This window comes from Lepisma saccharinum, chromosome 7, assembly GCF_977018435.1.
Source record: "Lepisma saccharinum chromosome 7, izLepSacc3.1, whole genome shotgun sequence".
NCBI classification, from domain to species: Eukaryota; Metazoa; Arthropoda; class Insecta; order Zygentoma; family Lepismatidae; genus Lepisma; species Lepisma saccharinum.
The window spans coordinates 14,628,028-14,650,170 of NC_139235.1; the positions used below are offsets into that span (position 1 = coordinate 14,628,028).

Below are 22,143 nucleotides of genomic sequence, written 5' to 3' on the forward strand. Positions count from 1 at the left end.
GTTATGAATTTAAATTCAAACAGTGTCCCTTATACAGTTCTGCAAAGGGGTCAAAAGGGGGGGGGGTGTTAAGATGCTATTGCTGCCACTGCTTATACAAAATGTGTTAGTATAGCCACAATGGAATTCTTCAAACTGTTACAGCATTGATAGGAGACACAATATAGATAAACGACTGGAATCAAGTTAAAGGGAAATTCTTATTATTTGTTTTTAAAAATTTACGTTGTTGTAGATAGGAGCAGACAATTTACTGTATATGTTGTTACATAATATTTATTCACACTATCAAGCGATTGCACTCAAGATGAAAACAATTCAGAGAAACTTCAGCATTTCATTGACAAATTTGAATCTGTAACTCTTTTGTGACATTAACAACAAACTAGTGCCTCCTTGATGGCATAGTGGTAACGTTGTCACCTTTAAACCAATGAGTTCCGGGTTCGATAGCCGATCACAGTAGTTCGGATTCTACTTTAAACTGTAGGCCCAGTTATAATTAGCCCATCTGTGCATAAAAGTGGGCTTAAAGCAAACACTGAAACAACAAACTATCACATAAGAACAACCTTCACTGGTATGATACACAAGGCACTGTTGGCCTAAAAGTGTGCTAGAGCAGTGAACAACCAGTAATGTAAGGTATTCACTTTGAGAATGAACAGTAAACAATGTCTTAAGCTTTACGCAATTTGTCACAAAAATTTGTGCATAATAAGTAATGTATTTGTGGGCTTAACACATCGAATTCCTTTGCTGAGAAAGATAAACTGTGAGTCAACCATGATGGTGCAGTTTCTTGTTTCAACACTCACAGGACAACTCATGCAATCAGGAGGTAGGCAGAAGCTCGAATTGAGTATAGGGTAAACTACCTGCAAACAGATACTGCTTAACCATATCCATAAAGCAGACATGCACAGTTCAGTCCTCCTTGTTTGGCAGAGAAAGTCTAGTTGTGGTAAATGAAGGTGTGCCATAAGACTTCCGTGAACCCCCAGAAAAATAATGCACGAGCCGCACCTGTGATACACAACAGGAAAAAAAGATAAAAATACAGGGAAGAAAATATTCAGGAGCACCACCAGTTAGAAAGCAGTATGTTGTCTGCAGTCGAAACACATCAATGATTTTTGGTACCCCATAGCTAGAAATTGTGAAGACATTGATTTCTAAGATGTTGAAAAAGTCAAACATTTTCCTGTATATGAGATGAGAAGCACATAAGATTATGACTTTGCTTCAAGCTGATTCAATTATATTTCAAGCACTTTTAAAATAGCATAGGCATGGCAGAATGGTCAGTACAATGCACTACAAAACCAAATGTTCAAGGTTTGGTCTCTAGGTTAGGCATAGATGTAGCTTTATGTTTGTCATCATCCATTTCATCAGTTCATCATTCACGAGGTACAAAATAGACATAAGATAAACGAAATTGAAAGAAAATAGCTTTGTTTTCAATGATGAAGCTATGTTTCAATTTTCAGAATATGTTCGCTAACATAACATCAGCATATGATCTTATGAATATCCATGTGTCTTCCTTAAACATTGGCTCAATATGTCATGGTGTGATCTCAGGTAAGATAAAGTAATTGCCTCCTTTCTACATTCAATAGAATCCGATCTGACACATGAGATGATTGCAGCACAGCTTGTGCATTACTTGCCTAGGGGTTCACAGAAACCACGTGACACATTCAGTTTTGATATTACAAATGGACTTTCTCAATCAAAGAGAGAGCAGGTGGGAGGAACATACTTAAAATGAGAGGCTTTCAGGATCTTTTCGTCTGGGATTATATTGGACCTTTGTGAAAATTTTCAGAAGTTGTTTGGAAAATAAATCTGAGGACCTCTTAAGAGGATGGTGGGGATGTGTGGATAAATGAGTGATCTAAATACTTCCATACAGCGTGCATGAAAATTCAGAAAATGTTAATTGAAAATATCCCTAAAAGTTAAAGAAAAACAACACTAAATTGGCTAATCAGAACTACACCTATAAGGAGAATTTTAACTACTGAAACGTACCCACACTAGAAATTGAACTTGAGACTTCTTGATCTAAGTTGTCATGAGCCCACCAATGGGCTTCGTTTCAAGGGATGAGAAGAAAAGATTGTTTCAATTAGCTTAGAATGTTTACGTTTATGATAGCCATTTTTGCAGGTTATTTCTTACCTGCACAAACAGGATGTACTGCATCAAATGATGCAATTAAAGTACAGTCCACTCCTCGCTTCACTCCAACCACTATGTCAAAACTTTTGTAACTAACATGAGATTTGTTTTTCTCGTTTTCCATATCTCAAACAAAATGGCCGGCTGAAAGAATACAAGAATTACTGACAACAGAACAAAGTACAAAACTATTGCCTGAAACTTCGGGTGTTTGAAGTCGATGATAGAGTAATATTATTCAAGTTTTATGTTCAGAGAAGAAACTATGACTAATAAACTTACAGTTTCTTTGAAGGTAACAGTAATTGTGACCGAGTTACTTTTCAAATCAATAACTATAACTCAGTTACATTTTTTAGCAAAGTAACTGTAATTCTACTTTTAAAAATTGACTTTCTGAGGATTAACTCTATTTTGTTTATTGTTATATGCATAAAAATAATAAAGTGTGTGCATTAGTCATAAGTCTGAGATTCTATCTATTACATTGTAATTTTCTGGTGTTTATTTTTTCTTCTTATCACATTTCAGCTTATGGCATGTAACCTCAATCGTTATGAATAAAATGATTGTGAAACATACTCTTCTGCTTGTGGTAATTTTCATCATGGTAAGTTGCTTAATTTATACAGTAGATCACAAAATTGGTGAACAATTATGCAGTTTATTTTACCGACACATAAGTAAGTTTATATTTGAGTGAAACACCACCTCCTTGCTTTCTGTAACTGGTTAATTGTTGAGATAGTAACAAAGCTCTAGTGGGAAGTCTTTGTTTGTGACTAGCATGGTACTGTATTAAATGATCAGGTGTTAAACTTAAGACATATGAGTCACTTAATCTTTGTTCATTTACAGAGAGCGAGTTATATGTTTGTGACTTCAATTTACAATTTGAACTTATTGTGAATCTTGATTGCAGCTGCATAGACTACACTACCTAAGCTGAGAATAAGCTGTCATCATCTTTTACAGCCTGTACCATTTCTCACATTTTGAATGTGTATTTTGTGTAATTTCTATAAATATCGGTAGATGGCTCTACTTGCTATCTATCTACTGCAAAGAAAGTAAGGGTCAACACCATAAGTTTTTTCATGTCACACATTTCCTTTTACCTCCAATGGGTAAGCTGGTTCATTCCAATGTTCCATGCATGCATTGAATATAAGCATGCAGTTCTGGTGGAGTTTATTTAATTTTTAGTAATAGTAAGTGTGTGGGATACTAATTTTTCTCAGTACAGTTTAGTGGATTATATGTTATTCTTGAATAAAGCAAAATTAGAAAAATATCCATAATTAAACTCAGTAATTAAATGAGGCAGCATGAAGCTCACTAAATTTATTATCTTGACTAAGTTAATGATACTAATAATGATAAATATTTCTGGTAGATTACTATATTTTTCCAGTTCCATTTGATAGAGTTTGTTATAAATGATAATTTTAATTATCAATTTTTTCTGGTTTCCGATTTAGTGGAAGTTTTTGTTGTGTACACCATATGTGAACAACTTACATATACAATATGAAAATACTGAAGCTTTAAGTTATTTATAAATAACAATAGACTAAAGTTTTTAATATCTTAAATAGAATATTTTATTGTAATAACCCACTTTGAATGGAATAATATTAGGGCTTGCAGTGAGCCAGAACGCACTGGAACTTCATTCTATCAAATCAGTTCGGTGCCAGAACTCAGTTTCTGATGCAACATCTGGATTTTTGTAAAACATGTTGTGACATATAGATTTCTAATAAAAATAATCTAGTAGCATTAGTAGTACCACCACCTTTCAGTTGGATAGGAAGCAGAAATCAGCTCTTCTATGATAGAGATTACAGCAAAATGCAATGCACAGGGACTTTTTTTTAATTGCATAATAATCTATCTTACAGATTGGGTTGTACACGTCTACACCAGTCCTTCCACTAAGCGACTCTCCAGGCTCAAGCAATGTAGAACTACATGCTGCTGCCAGGAAGAAAAGAAGTGTTTTGCGACAAACACACCAAGCCTACAACTCTTCTTTTGAATTAGACAGAAAAATCTCAGATCCAGAATGTTACAGAAGTTGTATGAAAGATTGCATAGCTAACTCAAACCCAAAGGTAGTTGTGTGAGTTCCAAGTTTTGTGCCATAACTTTTGAAGAAGAAGAAGAAGAAGAAAAACAACTGTGTCCAATAGCAACATGCACAACAACAAAAAACGTAGAATATAAATATCAAGAAGTTATACAGTTTGTACAATAGTAAAGTGAACGTTATGTATCATTGGATAAATAAAGCATTTTACATAATTAATTAACATAATTATAGTAGCTTGCTTCTGAAACTTTGTAAGAGAGTATTTTGAAATCTGAAAAAAATCATGGCCAAGACATACTGGGTTATATAGACTCATTATGGACTTTGCCCAAAGTAAGTTTACATTCGGAAATGAAAACCATAAACATTGGAAGAGAAATAAACCTATATGCAAAGTGAGTGTGTGTGTGTTCATACTACCACCCATGTGTTTGTTAAACTTTGTACTACAGTTAATGGCAATACCATGGCAACAAAATAATATATTTTTAAAAAAATGTCCGAATTCTTAGGAAACTACGAATGTTGCAAAGAAAAAATGTATGTAATGAAATCGAAATCAGATTCTAATTTATTTATATAATTATCATTGTTAGCATTTCTGTGAGAAAAATCTAGAAACATTGAACCAATTTGTACCCATGTATCATATTGCGGTTACATTTTAAATCAGGTACCACTTGTTTTCACATTAAAAAACACAAATAATAAGTCTCCTTGATATATGTGTAAGTCGCAAACGAATTTTGATTCATGTTAAGTTTTCCTATCGCATACATTCAAATTTACTCATGTCTAGAACAAATAGAGAATCTCGGATAGTTGTTCTCATTGCAATGTTACAGTCGTCTGTCTTGTTCAGGATGCCCCCACCCTGGGCATTCTTTGTGAGTGTCCCTTCATCAATTTCATCTTCGCGATTAGTGAAAAGTGGCAGAAAAGCGAAGTAAAATAAACCAAATCAATAAACAATCGTTCTGGATGTTGTCTCGACAAGTCTAGAAGGGTGTGGTTTTATTTCCCTCACGATTGTTAAATGACGGTCTCTGTGCCTAAATGTTCAAGCAATATTTATTATTAGGACCACGCCCGTCTTAATTTTAGACATTATGACATGGATATCGGATAATTTCAGACCTTGTGAGGGGTGATACTTTAATTTTGTACGTTACGAAAGAAGATCGTGTAATTTTAGACCTTAGGGTGATGGCTTAACTCTATATGTTATGGAAAGTGTAAACGCGTAATTTCAGACATTGTGAGGGGGTGATGGCTAAATTTTAGAACTTCTTAGAGGCCGACTGTTTATTTTTGTGCGGTGTGAAAAAGCGCGTAATTTTATGTTTTTAGAGAGGGATCGAGTACTTTAAGACCTTGTGAGAGAGCAATTTGCTTCATTCTGGACATTGCGAGAGAAAGATTGAGTAATTTTAGAGACTTGATACAGAGATCGTGTAATTTATGGTAGGAAACGCATTTAAGTTTAGTTTAGACGTTAAAATAATGTGATCGCCTCTAGTTTCTAATTATAAATTGCTCCAGATCCTCTTGGCGGGGAGAGAGAGAAGAGAGAGAGAGAGAGAGACAGACAGATATTACAAAATAGTTCTTAGTTCAGTGTTCCGCAAATTGACAATGTTTTCAAATTTCCTTCAATTTTCTTATGCGAGCGCCATTGAAAAGTCATGATAATTCTATGTTTAGAAAATAATATAGCTATATATTAAATGTTGCCAATTAACAATTATTACAATAAGGAACATGCCTGAATGTTAATTAACAAAAACAATTAATAAAAATACATTTTCGCATCATGACAGCAGTTCGAAGAAGTCGGGACAGCGCACTGCCCTGACTAAATCGGTGAATCGGGCGTCTGGTAGCCTTGCATCAATGATTATAAAACTTTTACACAAGAAACAGATTGTTTTATGCAAGAATAAAATGGAAATTTTTACATATTTGAAAAATCGACGATGTTATTTTCGTAGGGTTTTTTTTCTATACAGTATATAGGTTCACAGTTAAATATTTCAGGGTTCGGGGGGGGGGGGAGGAGCATGATTCCTCCCCTTGGTACAGACCTGTGGTTATGGGTGTCCTTTGTGGGTGTCCCTTCATCAATTTCATCATATCATCCTTCATCTTAACTTCGCAATCCGCCAAAAGTGGTAGAAATTCGAAGTAAAATAAACCAAATCATTCAATCAATAATTTTAAATTCCCATGACAACGGGCTGTAGGCGTTTGTAACAAAATCCTTTTCGAAAATTTATCTGTGTGTAATACCTGCCATCCCTTCTTTGGTTTCTAGAAACCAACTTATATCTAAGCTCTTCGAGAGAACTGTAATACTTTCTTAACAATAACATAATCTGATATCACAGCCATGAGAAATGTCCTGACTTATCTCTGTTCAACATCAAAGAAATCTTATCTTATCAATTCTATGCTCGATACACCTACAGATATCTTATCGTCAAAAAAGCTGACGCTACTTACCCTGTAATATAGCAGGAACTCTTACTGTGCGACATTTTTTAAAATTCTTGCAACCATTTGGTGAAATTATGTGTTCGTGTTATGGCTAAAACAGTGATCATATTTTTGCTTTGTGTCCTCGTAACGGCTATTCCAGAAGAGTTTGCAGGTAAGGAATTATACAGGCATTTTTAAAAACAAAATGTTAACATACAAATGTGATTCAAAAGTACTAGTCAACCGTCACTTTCCTGTGGTTGATCAAGCTGTTCAAATCTAGTTCAGGACTTGTTACGTTCTAGGGCAGTGGCGGGGATTAGGGGGCTCGTGAAGGGGAAGGTACCCATCACTTTTTGCCCCGTTTGCCCCCGCACTATACTAAACCTTATCTACAAAGGAAAGTAAAGTGTCAATGCCACCTCAGGTTTGGAACCCAATCGCCGCCACTGTTCTAGCGGTTGATTAGAAAATTTCGAAAGGTAATATCGTCGATAACAATTCATAATTAATATACATTTTTGTTATAATTATTTTTATTAAAAAAAGGTAAATTTATATATTTTCCTCCAAATATGAGAACATTTTACGTGTCTGTAATTGTAAGAGGTACATATGAAGAAATATCCAGAAGATATATCTAAATGGATGTTTGTATTTTCAATGAACTTAAAATCAGAACGCTTGCACCGGCTCTTACATTTATTTAACAAGTACCATGGGCGTCCGGAAGGGGGGGGGCAAGGGGGGGCCACGCCCCCCCCTGGAAAATGAATGTGTACCTAAAAATTATGTATTTCACACATAGTTTCATTTCAATCACAGTAATTTATGTTAATTATTATAAATTCGTTGAAGAAACATGATCATTTCAGACTGAAATAGTGTTTTTTGAGAGAGCATCACTATTTTGGAGGAAAATATGTGTCCTTTGCCTCCCCCTGGAAAAATAATTACCTTGCTTGCCCCTCCCTGGGAAAAATCCTGCGGACGTCCATGACAAGTACCCAGTCAATTCTCCGTGTATTTGTCTTGTTATCTTCTAATAGAAGAACAGGAATGTTGGCTGTTATATGCACAGATGAGAGCTTACGAGAAGACAAGCGGGGCGGAGGATGGGGGTTGGGGGTTGGGTGTTGAGTACAGGAAAGGACAAAACAAGAATTGAAATTGGAAAAGTTAGAAAAACCACCAGTTGACACGCTGATTATTTACCATCCAAATAACCATAAATAAAATGAAAAATTTATCATCTCTACAAATATGTCGATAAAGTTTCAAAAAGTGTAGTTTTTAATTTCCCTCCTGCCAAAGTGCGCAAATCCAAAAACGTTATCTTATTTCCATCACCAAATGACAAATGATAACTTTCATAATGCTTCAAAGTTATAAAATTCATAAAAAAAATATTTTAAAATTTCAATGATGAGCAGCAAGTATGATTTTGTTATATTGATCTATTTTTAAAGTTTTCATAGGTAAAGGTCAAGTTCCCCGTGCATACAGCACCGTGCCATGAAGGCACATTTAGGGGATGTGGTCGTAGGGCGCCCCGCACATTCTCGATCTCGGCCATTTTGGAGGTGATGTGATCAGCACCACGCTCCGGTCCCCCTTCCCCCGGAGTTGGCCCCAGGTACCCATTGATTTGAGGTTGGGTGAGACCCAGAGCCGCTTTATGCGGTGACAAGGCCGGAAAAATTCCGACCTTAGATCACCCACCCCGGGAATTGAACCCGGGTCTCCCGCGTGGCAGTCAGTTTTCATATCTTGACACAAATTATGTACAGAAACCCCCAGAGTTAGGTAAGTAATGCGTTTCGTAAACCTTTACGTAAGTCGAATTTTTAAATTGCTTAAGTGTAACTTCGTAAGAAACTGCAATATTTATTATAATTATATGTATGTATGTATATATATGTATATTATTTACACAGTATTATTTTATTAATGAAACATCATGCAGCAGTATTTACTCGGATATAAACTATAAAAGTATGAAATATATATAAAAGAATATAAAACAAACTGAAATCACACTTTTCAAAACAAAAAAAATGTATTGTGACAGCTACGTACTGCGAATTTACGAAAGTCGCGTATTACGTAAGTAAGTAAGTACTGTAATCTAATTTGGATCGCAATCTGAGGTTGAGAACCACAGCAATATGCTAATACATCATTCCTTTTCAATTTACGTGTAAATCTACATAAAATTAAGAGCTCATTGTGGCTACAGATGATGTAGGAAACGATTTGGAAGGGTGCCTCACTTGGGTGCATACACGGGGGTGCCAGGGGTGCCTGGGCATCTCCTAATGTTTCCTCAAATAATTTTTAAAAAAATGTAGGAGCTACCATTAATAGAAATAATATCCGTGCAAAAAAAAAAAGGAATTTCGTTCCATTGGAGATACCTCGGTCTGTCTCTCCCTCGATTCATGCCCGTTTCGCCCATTCCCCTTTCGCCCAGTACCGAAAAACTTGTTTTCTTGACCCAAGTGATAACCTGCGCCAGAACGGAAGTACCGTTTCGCCCAGAGGGAAATGTGAAAGTAAAAATTCCTAATCGGTAGAGCCATATATATGGAATTCACTTGCGATCTTCTAACAAATCGTACTGGAAAAGCAACGAAGGATGTCGCGCAACTATTGCGTTTGCCTAACCTAACCTACTGTGTATTCTTATGTACATGTATCTGTATTTCTGTTATTAATGCATTAAACGATGCGACAAGGCTCCTCTTTGAAAGCCACACCTGATTATTTGGCTTTTTACCTTCACATTTCCCTTCGCATTCAATCCATCTTTTAAAAATTCCCTCTGGGCGAAACGGTACTTCATTTCTGGGGCGTGTTATCACTTGGGTCAATAATACAAGTTTTTCGGTACTGGGCGAAAGGGGAATGGGCGAAACGGGAAGACACGCTCTCCCTCTGTTTTATGTTTTATTAGCTATTTCCAATATTGTGACAGAATTGAAGCTAACATACTTATTGATAAAAATACCTTATCTGTCAGCTTCTTTGCTGATAACATTAAGAAAACACTCCCATCCTTACATTGCACACAGATCACTGGGAGTTACATTATAAAACCGTGTAGTGCAAACAAAGTAACACACGTTGGTCGTACAAATATCCAAACTTGGTGTAACAGCACTACAATTTGCTTTTTAGTGTTAATGCAGGATCGTGGTGCACAGTAGTGCAATCTTTGGTAAACACGAATTGGTGACAGGCCTCCCTGATGGCGTAGTGGTAAGTCGTCGTCTTGTAATCAAAGGGTCCAGGGTTAGATACCTGGAGGAGGCACAAGTAGATTGGATCACACTTTACACTGTAGGTCCAGTCCCGATTGGTCAACTGTGCTCAAGATGGACTTAAAATGGCGGAGCCACAAAGAAAATTTGGAGGGCTCAGTAATCGAACATATTCAATGTATATATATATATTTATTATTTTACATAATACTTGACAATTTTTATACTGTGTTTACAATAGAAGGCGGGCCAAAGTATGGAAACACCCTTATAAAAGACAAACGGCTGATACACACAAATTCAATACCCCGAATCCTAAACATGACATGAGTGAGGGAGAAAACCTTCTGGGCCATGTTAAATGGCCGTCATCTTGAAAGCCACCATCTTGAAGTCAACTTCATTTTCTTAAATGGAAAGGTGGTAATGTGTAGGCTTACCATATTTTTTTGGGCCCAACCCAGGACATATTCGCGATCAACTCGTTACTGCTGAATTTTAGTTTTCTTTACAAAAATAAATTGAAATTGCTTAAAAGCCTTAACATTTTATTGGAACATTAAACTATAAATTATACAAGAAAAAATATTAACATTATTTTCTAAAATCTCTTATGTTTGTTGAAGCAGTAACATTAATAGCACTCATATGTTTAACTGTTTTCACGTGGTCTTCAATATCACCTCTTCCTTTATGTGCAAAAGAAAATACTCCATTACAGAGTGTACATTGCACACTTTCACTGCCACTGTCGTTACACAGTTTCAAGAATTTGTATTTCTGCTGCAGGTTAACGTTAAATACACACTTTCATTTGCCCATTGCCAAATGCAAAGCACTTGTAAATAGTTATAATTATCAAAAACGTGTAGACGAGTTACTTCATACGCTTGCAAGACAACCAAGACGCTCACAGAAGTACGGAAACGGAACCGTTCGGAAGTCGATTTCTCGAAGGAAAGAATCGATCCTTATAATCGATCGAGCCTTGCCGGTCATAAATTCTGGTCGTCAATATTCAATACCGGTAGATATTTTCATGTTCAGATTCTCAAAACCCCGGACATTTTGCAATTACGGACATCACCCCGGATAGCACTAAAAAACAGGACTGTCCGGGCTAATCCTGGACGTATGGTAAGCCTAGTCATGTGGCATATCAAAATGAGCTAAATTTTCCCGAGAAACAGGATGGTGTGTTGAGTTTTATCGTAACTTTAACAATTCTCATGTAATTGGTTGCTTTCTAAAAGTTAAATGACCTATCATCGTTAGCTGTTGGATTTGGAACGACTAAGAGAACAAAACATTCGAAGTAGGACTATTTCATCAGTTCATCGTCATTGTGATTAACCGAAGAGGTAACTACGTCAGAATGATTATCGTGCTTTTCCTTGGAATTCTAGCCCATTTTGATATGCCCCATGACTACATTTCCATTTAAGAAAATGAGGCTGACTCAAAGATGGTGACTTTCAAGATGGCCGGCAACTTTGTAGCATAGCCCTTGCCCACATCAACTTTCAGGCTATTGGATTGGTGTGTATTAGCCAGTTTGACTTTTATGGAGTGGTTCCATACTTTTGGCCCAAACTGTATAGACCTTTCCAAAAACAAAATCATTTGAGGCGGCCCGTGCCTTCTTGACCCACCTCTGGATACACCCTTGTTCGTCAGAAAATTCAATTGGGTGTGCCTGAAGAGTGTGGGAAATATTTTCATGTAAGCACTACTTCGATGGACGTGGCTACTAAAGTTACTTTTTTGTTATACAATTATTAGAAGTTTCTTTAATATTATTCCTTCCATTTTACATACGTAGTATGTAGTAACAATAGTCTCTTCTTCTTAATGTTGCAGAATATGGCGAAGAGTTTCCATCTTCTAGTAACAATGCTGTAAGTGAAACATCTGAGCATTGGCCAAAAGACGCTCCTTCCGAATTTCTACACAAACTGATATTAAAGACAGCAACCTCTAACGAAAATAATTACACAGGAACAACTGTATCAGGAAGCACAGAAGAAGCAACACCATCAACTTCACCCACCTCAACCAGTTCAGGTCAAACTGCGTCATCCACTTCGCCAGCTTCAACAGTTTCAAGTAGTTCAAGTCAAACAACGCCATCCACTTCGCCAGCTTCAACAGTTTCAAGTAGTTCAAGTCAAACAACGCCATCCACTGCGCCAGCTTCAACCGTTTCAGTTACTTCAGATCAAACAACGCCATCTACTTCGCCAGCTTCAACCGTTTCAGTTACTTCAGATCAAACAACGCCATCTACTTCACCAGCTACAACCGTTTCAAGTAGTTCAAGTCAAACAGCGCCATCCACTTCGCCAGCTTCAACCGTTTCAGAAAATCCTGACCAAAGTACAACCGAAAATGGAGGTCAAACAACTGAAAGTACTTCAGAAGAAACAAGCTCGTCGAGTCAAACAGGAGGTTCTACTGCATCAACAACTCTGCCTCCAGATGCCTGCATCATAGGAGACGAGTGTGTCCTGCAAAGTGGGGAATTTATTTTTCCGTCGGAGGTAATAACAAATCACATTTTTTAAAAAATATTAAGACGAATTCTAGAATATGTCTTAAGTACGAAATTACACGCAGGTATCAAAATGTTCAAAATTCCATTTCAGTACCTTCAAAGTAATGTTTCTCAATTGTCAAATTACAAGGCTCATTCTCTTCCAAATCGTATTACTTTGATCCTCTCAGAAAGAGCTTGTTGCATATGCGGAGCTACTGGATGTGCTGTTGTATCTAGGCACACCATAATGACCCACTGTGCTTGGCTTGCAGTCCTTATTTTTAACTTAGTGCACACTCAAACCAAACGTTTCTAGCTAAGCCTATGGCTCGCTGATAGCAGGGTTTCGGAGCGGAGTGCGGAGCGTACTAAAGGAGCGCTCCGGAGCGACTTCGAAGCGTCATTTCTACTCCGCTCCTCGCTCCGGAACGGAGCGTGGTACGACAGCACTCCGATCCGGAGCGGAGCGGTTCGACTTTTTGAGTCGCACGCTCCGATCCGGAGCGGAGCGTGATATAACAGCACTCCGCTCCGGAGCGGAGTGGTTCAGCTTTTTGAGAGGTACGCTCCGATCCGGAGCGGAGCGTGATACAACAGCACTCCGCTCCGGAGCGGAGTGGTTCGGCTTTCTGGGACACACGCTCCGATCCGGAGCGGAGCGTGATACAGTAGTACTCCGCTCCGGAGCGGAGCGTGAGACAACAGCACTCCGCTCCGGAGCGTGGTGCTTTTGACAGCACGCTCCGATCCGGTTAGGGGTTCGTTTTTACACGAATGCTGTAATGCAATTATGAATAATGGGAATGTGCACATTAAAGCCGACTTCCGTGACGGAGTGGTTATAGTGGAACCACATGGAAAAGAGCCTGCAGTACTGTTTCCACGTACTCTAGTTGTTTGTCTGTATGATCGCCCCCGCTTGGAGGGGAGGGACAGAGTGGATCATGCTTCCTTATGACCCTAGTCGAACGGGTGAAGGGGGAGGTGCGCGGGGACTTTTGGCCGAAGCTTTTTTGTTTGTGGTCGCTCTACAGCACAGCACCCTATGACGTCAGGGATCCGTGGAGTGGTTCAAATCCCGGCATGGGCTTGTACAGGGTCAACGAAGTTAGTAATAAGTTTGTTTTATACACTTGTATGTTGAATTGTATCTTCTGCAAATATGCTGTATAAAGAAACAAACTGCCGGAGTACTAAGTGAGGCGAGTGTACAATTTTTGTGTGTATCGTTCATCAATTTAATCATAACATCGATCATCCCCATCTTCGCGATTAGCCAAAAGCAACAAAGAAGAGAAGTAAAATGAACTAAATCAATCAATCAATCATGCACATTAAACATTGGTAAAACAATACAAGAATGTTGTTTTGGCTCAATAGAGAGAGAGAGAGAGAGAGAGAGAGAGAGAGAGAGAGAGAGAGAGAGAGAGAGAGAGAGAGAGAGAGAGAGAGTGTGTGTGTATTTCTGTATTGAGATGAACTATTTTGTATTGTGACTCTTAGATATAAGAGTTTGAATGTTATGTGTTGAATGGGTTACGAATAATTTCAAGCAATCAGTTTTTCTGCTTTGCGGATTTGTCCGACCAACCTCCCCATACAACAGACAGCTTCGTTTTGTGCCGTATTCCGTGTTCCTTGCAGGTGACTCAGTGCAATCGGCTAGCGCATTGGTCTTGTGCCCGTTTCAAGAGGGAAGGAGAGTGAAACTGGCACATAGCTTGTTTGTGTGTGCTTTCGGGGTTGAGAACTTCGTTCGCTGCGCTGTACGTTGCGTTCGACGTATCCGTATAATAGAGACATCGCCTTTGTCAGACAGATCCAGTGTTGCCAGTTGTATTAGAATTATGCTACACCAATTCTGGCTAGATTGTTCTCTTTTAAAAGTATTACTTGCGCGTGTTGTTCTTCTCTTCACTGTCATAAAAAGAAGCCTTTAAAAGCTGTGTTCTCTTGTATCATTACATGCATATTATGTGTGCTTGTCAACGGTGAAGTATGGACATTTAATGAAATTTTTAACGCCGCTGATACATGGACGTCTTCAGGATTTTTTCCAGGAAGGGACAAGCAAGATAATTTTCCAAGGGAGGGGGCAGAATGAGGCAGAATTTCCCCAAAATAGTATTACTCCCTTTAAAAAAAATCTACAGTTTGAAGTTATCATGTTCCTGCAACGCCCTTGCAATAATTAATATATATTACTGTGACTGAAATGAAATTATATGCGTGAAATATGAGCTTTTTGATTGACTTTCATTTCCGGGTGTCGTGGCCCCCCTCCCTTCCGGACGTCCATGCGTATGGAGAAATCATTCCAACCAGTCTCGGTTAATGGAATTATAAGGTGACTAGATTTGTTAAATCAATATACAAGAACAAAAAAGAAAAATCCGTAATTGTTAATTCTATGGATCATAAGCCACGAGAATCATGGAAGATCTATACTGTAATAATGAATTGAAGGAAACCATGCCGAGTTTTTATTTATAGTTTACCTGTTCAAGTAGGAATGGAAAGGTGCACAAAAAGAATTACAAAAATGTATGTAAAAGAAAACCAAGTATTTCGATCAAGTTATTTCTATAATTGTAATCAACAATGACCAATTGTCCTTTCAACTAAGTATAAGTTTCAATTTGTCTTTTCCGGACTATTACCTTTGCCTTGCCTTTAATCATACATTTCTCATGATCCGTAATTTTAAACAAATCCTAGATAAGTCGGTAAAAAAATAGGACACCGAAAATATGGAAAAGAAACATACTGTGATAGAGAAACAAACACAAAGGAAACACCAATGACATTAACGCGGGTCAAACCAACACCATTTGTCGTTGCGAGCTGAACTCACATCCACGAACTCGCTGATATATTTCCATGGAATTCGTTATTCGTCTGATATTGAATACCCAATGATGCTTTCTGTTATTTAATAGACATTTATGAAGTGAATACATTATTAGAACTTTGCCAGATTTAAGAAAACACACACACACACACACACACACATACGTAAAATATATGCATAAGAGGTTGTTCGTTTGGAAATAAATTTCCAAGTTGTATTTTTATGCTCTTGTGAATAGATGTAAAGGAAAGTGAAGTCTCTTATTGTTAAACAGAATTACAAATGTATATTTGCTTAAGGATTAATTTATCACAATATACAATGCAATTATACATTCAACATACGTTGAAACAATGCCTTTTGTTATGGACTTTTGGTGGATTTAAGACTCAACAATACGCTATCGAGAATAGACCTACAGTTTAAATCCTACCTAAAGTGGGATTCGAGCCACTATGTCCCTCCACCGGGTATCGATCCCAGTGCCCCTTCATTACAAGGCGACGTTGTTACGACTATGTTATCGGGGTACAGCGCGCGACTTTTTTTTTCAGTTCACATTTATCAATTCTCTCATTATCATCGTCGCGATTAGCCAAAATTCAAAGCTAAGTAACAAAAATCAAATCAAATGCCATCAGTGAGGAAGGCACGTATTGCTCGCAGCCCTGTTTTTCAAAATGAAACCATAAAATTCAGGACATGACTCTATCCAAGTAGATAATATTACATTTTGTGTTTATCACGGTTATTAAGGTTTATACATCTTGTTTCGACTTATCTGCTGACTACACATTGTTCATTACTGAAAACTTGCTTTCAGTTTGCTGTGTACAGCGTACTCAATACAAAAAATATTTATTTTATACGTATACGTTTTCTGGCTTTCTAGACTCAGAAAGTTAAATATAGCAACATTTCATTCGTCGTTTTTCCAAAATATTTGCAATTTTCTTATAACCACCATGCCTATTTCCAGGTTACTCCTTACAAACTTGAAATGTTAGATATGGCAACCAGACATTTTGTAATTTTTGCAGTAGTATACGTATGTAACCATTAAATACCTATTTCAACTTCCTGCCTTTAAAATTGGGAAAAAGAATCGATATGACAACCCTGTATTTAAATTCCCTTGTTCGGCTGTATACAAACAGCATTCCGATTTTCGACTTTATACCTTCATAAAAGTAAACCAAATGTGGCAACTTACATTTTTGGTTAAGCCGGTTTTCAACTTTCTAGTGTCAGGATTTAAAAAAAGTTAGATATGAAAACTCTGTAGCTATTTCAAATTAAGACGTTTCCTTATTGGCCGACGGTAACATTAATAAGCATGATTCCGATTTTCAACTTCATACATTCAAAAATCGAAAAGTTAAAATTAGCAACCTGAATTTTCAATTACTTTAAACTTTTGCCTTTCGCTACATTCAAAGTCTCATACATAACCAGCGTAAAAGAAAGTAAGATATGGCAATCATGCACCATAGACTGGGACAATTTTTGAAAATTCTGACTGTAGGAAGCATTTTTGAGGAAAAGCGGGCAAACAACATTTTCTAAATGTATTTGATGTGCTGATTGCGAATATTTTGTTTGCCACTCTCGATTTTGGTGTTATATGCTTCAAATCGCTAAAAAAACAAAATGGCGGCCATACGAAATGAGTTCCTATTAACTTTTGAAGGAGCAGAAACTAAATAGTGATCTTGGTGTCAAACATTATATTTTTGGGTATGCTGAATCCAAATATTATGTTTTGTAATCTGAAATTTGAAGCTATTTGCTCCAAATCGCTAAAAAAACAAAATGGCGGCAATACGAAATGAGGTCCTAATAACTTCTGAAGGAGCAGAAAGAAAATAGTGATCTTGGTGTCAAACATTATGTTTTTGGCTATGCTGAATCCAATTATTATGTTTTCTAATCTGAAATTTTAAGCTGTTTGTTCCAAATCGCTAAAAAACAAAATGGCGGCTACGTGCATCCATGCAATGTTTCGTATCCATACTTTTGAACTAGGAATAAAACAGTGTAACAGTAAGTTTTTAATACAGAAAAAAGTATAGAACATTTCTGAAGTAAAGATGCAAAATAATAATATTATTCAAAGCATAAGACCATATTGAAATATTAACAGTACCAGTGTATGATAAATCCGCACGTTATCCTTATTCAACCTTATTTTGCCTACAAAAATAGTATAACATTTTTCTAGTAACGGATATTCATGCACTCCTTAGTGCCAGTATCTGCACACATTTGCAAGCTGCAGTACATACAAGCTGGCCTTTCCTGTAGGAACATGTAGCGGATATACAACCACCCAAACATCCACAGGTGACAATGTCGAACCAGGGTTGTGGAATTGGTGGCAGCGATTGAAGTTTTGGAACGAGCTGTCCATCAACCATTTTTCATCCCAAGATAGTAGGTGGTGGTAACACAGGTTTTGATATGACCGACTGCCTCTAAACCATGGCTTGATAGTGGACCCGTTGTACATGTAACCGTAGAGCATCGGTAGTGGGGAGGGGGGGGGAGTGCTTGTGCTGTTTTTCCTTTGCTGAACAGCTTTACTCTGGCTTCATCATCACAGCTGCTTGCATCCGGTACACCATACAACTTGCATATGAACTTCTCTGCCTTGTATGCTGTTTCTTGTTTCAATTCGTCAACACCAAGATTTAGTAGATCCTTATTATTAGTGTTAAATATTTTCCATGCTGTCTTCTTACTGATCCCAGCAATGTAGGGTACTGTGTCGCATCCTGTTATGGCGTGGAATGGGATGAGAGTTTCGAAGACAGGATCCGTAAATGAAAGCTTCTGCCTGTACTGGATTTTTTTTCCTGCTCGCAACCACAATTTCCTACATCTAATCTTGTGAAATAACGCTACCAATTGCACTAATACATCTGCATCACGTGCTGAGAGAGACAACAATGTTATCAGCACCAGAATGAAGACAGTGAAGTAAAATGCGCGTGTCCGCCTCTTCGTGGTTTGCCTGCAATCCTTCAATAGACAAATCACGATTGTTTGTTCGTACGTCATCCTCCTTGTGAAATCCACCGGAAACCACAAATATTTTGTCTTCAGGAGCATTGTCGATCAAATGATTAGAGAGAAAACAGGCCAAATCTTTTTTATTCTCCGAGTTAGCAAGAAAGTCACTGAATATGTTGGGGATTGGCACGGATCCATTTTCTATTACTCTCCTTACTAAATGAGCATGTTTCAAGCGCCTATCCCTTGTTCCAGCCTTGATTGAAGTTGCGTTATACCGATCAAAGGTGACATCAAACCTCTTAAAGCTTCTTCCCATAGAAAGAACAAGGTTAAGAAATACATCTGCCAGTTGACCAAAGTTTAAAAACTCCTGCAGGCTTTCCAAGTGCAACAACTAATGCTTGACCATCTATTATAAGGCATGACGCAGACGGAATTGATATATCAGGTGGACAAATTACATCCTTGTTCATCACATCAGCTAGAATGGCATTGTTTCCTGTTCTCACACTTCCGTTTGTGTTGGCAAGGGAGATTGGAATAGGCATTAGTTCATGACACAAAATGCGATTTAGATCCACATTACGACCTGCCTCATAGGCAGTTACCAGGCGCTGGAGAATATTCCTGTCAGTTTTCAAAATGGTTTCCTTGCCACTTACTACCAAATTTAACTTCATAGAGGGACTTAAATGTCTTTGAATATGATTTATCTAGAGGATCTCTTGACTTGACTTGTGTGTGACTTTCACCAGGGGACATCATCCTTTCCTTCACGAAGGTGTCTAGCTTTACCTGATCCAGTGTTTCAGCTTTGAGGAGAATATCTTGAATATCTGAAGTAGCTAAATCCTTTGTTTGTGGCAATGTTCTGGAGGAACTGATAAGAAACATCTTAAGATGATGGCTCACACGTGCAGGTCTTTTCAAATTTATAAGTGGATCCATGGTTCTATGTTTCTGTCATTCTCAAATAAAGTAAAAAAAGAAAAAAAAATGTATCATAGGTTTAGTCATTTTTGTGGTTCTTTTGTTTAAAAAAGAGGAAAAAACTACAACAATTTTCAAACATGTCAGATTAGAAAACATAATATTCGGATTCAGCATACCCAAAAACATAATGTTTGACACCAAGATCACTATTTTCTTTCTGCTCCTTCAAAAGTTATTAGGACCTTATTTCGTATTGCCGCCATTTTGTTTTTTAGCGATTTGGAGCAAATAGCTTCAAATTTCAGATTACAAAACATAATATTTGGATTCAGCATACCCAAAAACATAATGTCTGACACCAAGATCACTATTTTGTTCCTACGCCTTCAAAAGTTATTTGGAGCTCATTTCGTATGGCCGCCATTTTGTTTTTTAGCGATTTGAAGCACATAACATCAAAATCGAGAGTGGCAAACAAAATATTCGTAATCAGCACATCAATTACATTCAGAAAATGTTGTTTGCCCGCTTTTCCTCAAAAATGCTTCCTACACTTTTTACAGCCACATTTCTGAGAATTTGCACCAGGCTACCAGCGAGTGTTTTGCATGAACACCTGTCCGCCTTTTATCTTCCTCCGTACAAGTTGCTTCGTCTTTCTCTGCGTGCTCCTGGCCTTTTAGAAGGTCGAATGGATTTTCTGCAGTAGTTTCGCCAGTGTTACTCGAACCAATATTCCGGAATAACTCACTTCTCCCGCGGCGTGGACTGTAACGTCGGGCCGATATGCCGAAGTGCTTAGCCCGAACCAGAAGTTGAACCGAAATGAGTTTCAGTCGCGATCCCTGGTGGCAGGAAATGAGAGTGGTTCCATTCTCTCAACTTATAAAACCACAGGTGGCACACCTGCTATTGAAATATATTGTCCCCAGAAGTAGTAGTAGAGTAGTAAAAGTGATAATGATAATGTAATAATAATAATAATAATAATAATAATAATAATAATATCGCTTTCTTCACGAAAACAGTCCAGTGAAGCTCGAAGCTTCCCCTTGCCTTCTCCACACCACTGGCCCTCCAGGTTTGCCACACTTCTTCTACGCTTCACAGTTGACACATTGCGCGTTGTACGTCACGGACACTGCCGGCTTGTAACGATTCCATTAAAAGTCAATGTATTCATTACAAGCCAGTGTAACGGGGAATTTGGACTCCGTAGAAAAGTGACTGTACAGTCAATTTTCTACGCAGTCCAAATTCCCCGTTTTCGTGACGGGGAATTTGGACTCCGTAGAAAAATGACTGTACAGTCAATTTTCTACAGAGAAAAATGACTGCCCTTTTCAGTTCCCGTCAATTAAGCAGGGGGTAAAATATCCCCGTAGAAAAATGACTGCCTGTCAATTCCCACTTAAAAGAGGGGGTACAAATTCCCCGTAGAAAAGTGACTGCCCAATTAAATCCTGCTTATATTAGGAGGGGGTGCAATTTCCCCGTAGAAAAGTGACTGCCCCCTTAAATCCTGCTTATATTAGGAGGGGGTATAATTTCCCCGTAGAAAAGTGACTGCCCGTTAAAATCCTGCTTATATTAGGAGGGGGTATAATTTCCCCGTAGAAAAGTGACTGCCCTATTAAATCCTGCTAATATGAGAAGGGGGTACAATTTCCCCGTAGAAAAGTGACTGCCCCCTTATATCCTGCTTATATTAGGAGGGGGTACAAATTCCCCGTAGAAAAGTGACTGCCCCCTTCAACCCTGCTTATATTAGGAGGGGGTACAATTTCCCCGTAGAAAAGTGACTGCCCCTTTAAATCCTGCTTATATTAGGAGGGGGTATAATATCCCCGTAGAAAAGTGACTGCCCTTTTAAATCCTACTAATATGAGAAGGGGGTACAATTTCCCCGTAGAAAAGTGACTGCCCTATTAAATCCTGCTAATATGAGAAGGGGGTACAATTTCCCCGTAGAAAAGTGACTGCCCCCTTATATCCTGTTTATATTAAGAGGGGGTACAAATTCCCCGAAGAAAAGTGCTGCCCCCTTAAATCCTGCTTATATTAGGAGGGGGTATAATTTCCCCGTAGAAAAGTGACTGCCCCTTTAAATCCTGCTTATATTAGGAGGGGGTATAATTTCCCCGTAGAAAAGTGACTGCCCTATTAAATCCTGCTAATATGAGAAGGGGGTACAATTTCCCCGTAGAAAAGTGACTGCCCCCTTATATCCTGCTTATATTAGGAGGGGGTACATATTCCCCGTAGAAAAGTGACTGCCCCCTTAAATCCTGCTTATATTAGGAGGGGGTAAAATTTCCCCGTAGAAAAGTGACTGCCCCCGTAAATCCTGCTTACATTAGGAGGGGGTATAATTTCCCCGTAGAAAAGTGACTGCCCTATTAAATCCTGCTAATATTAGAAGGGGGTACAATTTCCCCGTAGAAAAGTGACTGCCCCCTTATATCCTGCTTATATTAGGATGGGGTACAAATTCCCCGTAGAAAAGTGACTGCCCCCTTTATTCCTGCTTATATTAGGAGGGGGTATAATTTCCCCGTAGAAAAGTGACTGCCCCTTTAAATCCTGCTTATATTAGGAGGGGGTATAATTTCCCCGTAGAAAAGTGACTCCCTATTAAATCCTGCTAATATGAGAAGGGGGTACAATTTCCCCGTAGAAAAGTGACTGCCCCCTTATATCCTGCTTATAGTAGGAGGGGGTACAAATTCCCCGTAGAAAAGTGACTGCCCCCTTAAATCCTGCTTATATTAGGAGGGGGTAT

At 38.1% G+C, this 22,143-nt stretch overlaps 1 protein-coding gene across 1 annotated transcript in view; it reads left to right on the top strand.

The window, feature by feature from the left end:
• The first annotated feature begins 6,795 nt into the window (after nucleotides 1-6,795).
• LOC145990105 (uncharacterized) overlaps nucleotides 6,796-22,143 on the top strand; it is a 65,593-nt gene continuing 50,245 nt past the window's right edge. The window contains exons 1-2 of the mRNA XM_083125759.1: nucleotides 6,796-6,935; nucleotides 11,887-12,566. Coding sequence (XP_082981885.1) covers nucleotides 6,869-6,935; nucleotides 11,887-12,566 — 747 coding nt within the window. The 5' untranslated portion in view covers nucleotides 6,796-6,868. The remainder of the gene's footprint in view (nucleotides 6,936-11,886; nucleotides 12,567-22,143) is intronic.